Consider the following 4,065-nt stretch of genomic DNA (forward strand, 5'->3'; position numbering starts at 1 on the left):
GTTAGTTATGCTGACATATTTCTTATTCATTGTTTGGTTTGATGTATTAAAGCATTGCACAATTTCTAAAAGAATTGTTTGTTTACAAAAATGCCCTCAAAACTAGTTCACACTCTAACTTTTTAAAAGAAATATATGTTGAGAAATATTTTTATATGAAAAAGTTTACAAAAAATTATTTGATTTGTCTACCTATATTGTAAAATAAAATTAAATATTTATTTATAAAAAAGAAAATATGCTAAGTATTTATTTATTTACTAGGGATATAATTTTATTTCTCACTATTTGGATTATTTTGAACTTGCATTAATATACTAACTAGCATATTTTAATCAAACATAAATTTTGAAGGACAATTTTGTCTTTAACTAAGCTAATGCATGCATTAAAACTCATTGCATTGCTAATACCATTGTTTTCTATGCATTAGTTATGCATAGGATAATACCAAATAGGATGTATAGCTAATGCTTGCATAACTAATGCATATGTTTAAAATATATACTAAATAATGTATTATTAATACACAAAGCTAATGCATGCATTATTTTATCTAATGCATCCTACCAAACGACTCTATGTGTGTTTGGGGGCGATGCTTATAGAAACTATAAAGCAGCCATTTTCTCTTTATTTAAACATGTAGAACAATGAATTTTCTTAACCACATAGTTTTCTGACTTTCTTTCTTCATACTACTTTCTTAGTGTGTAAGTATTAACGTATCAAAACCAAAAGGCAACTAATGCTGCAGATGAAGTCCTCCAAATACAATCAACTATTGTCCATTTGACAGGTCAATGTTCTACTCCCAAATTAGTAGAATTTCAAGAAAAAGTGGAAAGTGCAGGGCAAATTAGACCCCAAAATAAAAGTTGTAGAGCCCCGTGCTGGGCCACTTTGCTTTTGTATTTTTCCTGAATAAAAATACAGTGATTGAAATATGCAAAAAGCAAGCACACAATTCAAATCAAAACATCAATGGCCTAACTTTAGTTCCTACTCTCACTACCTTTACCAAATAGTATAATAAAACAACAAAGGGGTCCATCACCTCCCTTAATCAAAAGCTTCTTTCCCTTTTACTTTCCTTAATCCACTTCTAACTTCATCTTAATAAGTAGATCCAAGATTCATTCGTTCATCTTTCCTCTCATAATTCATTTTCCATGACTTCTTCTGAGAGCTTGAGCTTCTTTTCTCCTGAATATACTTCTCCTAAGATGTTTCCCCTTACTCCATCGCCGTTACCAACACCACCACCAGTACCATCACATAAACGCGGCGTACCAAAACCATCTCCTATGAACCAAATTGTCGTGTCAAAACATGCCCTGAATCAACCTTTGACACCAGAAATCCCATTTGAAAGTAAGACAAAACCAGTACAATATATTGTACCACGACAACGTAAACGGACAAATCCTGGAGTATGGTTAGTTGCAATCCTATGCATGATATTCTGCTTACTTCTTATATGTTTTGGGATTGTCACACTAGTCATATTCCTTTCTATTAAACCAAGAAATCCACTCTTTGATACATCTAATGCTAGCCTCAGTCTCATCTACTTAGACTCCCCACAATATATGAATGGTGATTTTACATTTATTGCAAATTTCACCAATCCAAACAGAAAGCTTGATGTGAGATTTGAACATTTGGATATTGAGCTATATTTTTCAGATAGTCTAATAGCAACTCAAGTTCTTCAACCTTTCACTCAGAGACGACACGAAACACGGCTAATACCAGTTCACATGATATCTAGCTTGGTTTATTTGCCACCAATATCAGCTTTCAAACTCCAAAAGCAGGTCCTAAGCAACAGAGTTGTTTATAACATCAGAGGAACTTTCAAAGTTAGAGCTAATATTGGCCTAATTCATTACTCTTACTGGTTACATGGGAGATGTCAGTTAGAGATGACAAGTCCACCTGCAGGTGCTCTTATTACCCATAGTTGTAGAACAAAGAGATGAAATGGCAACAAAAAAAAGATTATTACTTCTGTATATTGCATACTTTAGTACAGCAATTTGATTTGATTTTCATTTTCTCCTTGTGGAATAATGCTTTAAGTAAGCGCACAGGAATTTCATTTTCACCTGTAATGGATCCTAATAACAGTACAAAAGTTACTACCCCTCAAGTTGGGACCGGCTGGCTATATAAATCCTCATTTTGCATGCTCTTTCATTTATATCCGTCTCAATCCAATATTACCTAGACTTAGTACTAGTAAGTTCCTGTAATGATCCGACTGGTCGTTTTGAGCTTTAGCATTCCATTTGGTGGTTTGAGACTTTGAATAGCTTCATATTATGTATTATGATTTGTGTGTATGGTCGATTTCGATTTTCAAGCTGTTCGGGATTGATTTGGAAGAATGATTCTCAACTATGACGTTTTAAGTTAGGAAGAATTGACCAAGTTTGATTTTTGAGTATTTGACCTCGGATCGGAGTTTTGATGGTTCTGTTAGGTCCGGATGGTGATTTTGGACTTCGGCGTACACCCGAATTTGCATTTGGATATTTTTAGAAGGTTTCGGCACTAGTTGGCGAAAATTGGCAATTTGAAGATTTAGAATGTTCATAAGTTTGACTGGGGGTTGACTTTAATGATATCAGGTTCGTATTGTGGTTACGGGTATTGAAAGAGCTTCATTATGTTATTTAGGACTAGTGTGCAAAATTTGAGTTCATTCCGAGTTGATTTGATATGGTTCGGCACGAGTTTTGGAAGCTGAAAGTTCAAAAGTTCATTAAGTTTGATTTGAGATGTGATTCGTGGTTTTGATGTTTTTATGAGTGATTTGAGGCCTCGAGTAAGTCCGTGTTATATTATGGGACTTGTTGGCTTATTCAGACGGGGTCTCGCGGCTCGGGTGAGTTTCGAATAGATTTGGGCTATGTTGTGCTCGTTTTATTCTATTTCGACGTCGTTTCTTGAAGCACAAATGGTACCACATTAAGCAAATGAGCTCCAATTTCTATTTTGATTGAACCATTATATTTGTTCGTAATTTTGGAACCATAGAAACTAAAAGCATCAAGTTTCAACATCGTATGAGGAATTTATGGTCATTTTACTAAGAATTGGTTTGCTAGATTTTTCAGATTAATTACAAAATTGTTACTGAATTCGTATTTAAAAATCTGCACTATTTCCAAATATGAAAGTAACATATCTCCTTCATTATAAGGTCAAGTGGAGTGGTTCAAAGCCTAACTTGACTGAAATTTCACGAGGAATCCATGGGAGGCATCAAAAGCGGGCTTCGAGATCGTTCAGCACAAGAAACGAGGCAGAGCAGCTAGGTAGAAACATATAATATCAATGGTTTGTTCATTTGGTCATATTTTGAGTTGGGTAGCTCGGATTTGGGAGATTGGGAGGTGATTTTTACCACATGGATTGGGGTAAGTGTTCTGTACTTGATTTTGATTATATTTATGAATACATCTTCATTTTTGGCATTTAATCGATGATTTCAAAGTGAAATTTGTGGATTTTTGTCTAAAATTTTATAAAATAAATTTTTGAGTTTTGAACATCGATTCGAAGTCGGATTTGAGTGAAAATAGTATGGTTGAACTCGTAATTGAATGAATTATCGAATTTTATAAGTTTTGTCGGATTTTGAGGTGCGGACCCGTGTTTGACTTTTTGGTTGACTTTGGACTTTTGATTAAAGATTCCACTTTTATCGATTGGGTTTGTTGACTTTGGCATTATTTAATGTTCTTGAGTTACCTTTGGCTAGTTTCGAGCCGTTTGGAGGTCGGTACACGCGGGATGGTGTTTTTAGGGTATTGTTTGGCTTGTCCGGCATTGAATTTGGCTTGTTTGAGGTAAGTATCTTATCTAAACTTGGTTGAGGCACTAGTTTCCTGAATTATTTGTGATAGGTACGTGTTATGGGTGCACATATGTGAGGGGTTTGAGCCCATGTGCGAGCACCAGGGTATTTATTTATGCTCGGGGTAGTGTTTAGGCTATAATATGCCTAGAGTTGACTGTTAAGCTTTAAGCTATAATGTTTTTCATATTTCTATC

At 34.7% G+C, this 4,065-nt stretch overlaps 1 protein-coding gene across 1 annotated transcript; it reads left to right on the top strand.

Moving 5' to 3' along the window:
- The first annotated feature begins 893 nt into the window (after positions 1-893).
- Positions 894-2,196, top strand: LOC107778623 (uncharacterized protein At1g08160-like). The gene has a single exon (XM_016598909.2). It carries the CDS (start codon positions 1,173-1,175, stop codon positions 1,983-1,985), a length of 813 nt encoding a protein of 270 aa, XP_016454395.1. The 5' UTR covers positions 894-1,172; the 3' UTR covers positions 1,986-2,196.
- Positions 2,197-4,065: the final 1,869 nt, after the last annotated feature.

The sequence above is a fragment of the Nicotiana tabacum genome, chromosome 10 (genome assembly GCF_000715075.1).
Source record: "Nicotiana tabacum cultivar K326 chromosome 10, ASM71507v2, whole genome shotgun sequence".
Taxonomy (NCBI): Eukaryota; Viridiplantae; Streptophyta; class Magnoliopsida; order Solanales; family Solanaceae; genus Nicotiana; species Nicotiana tabacum.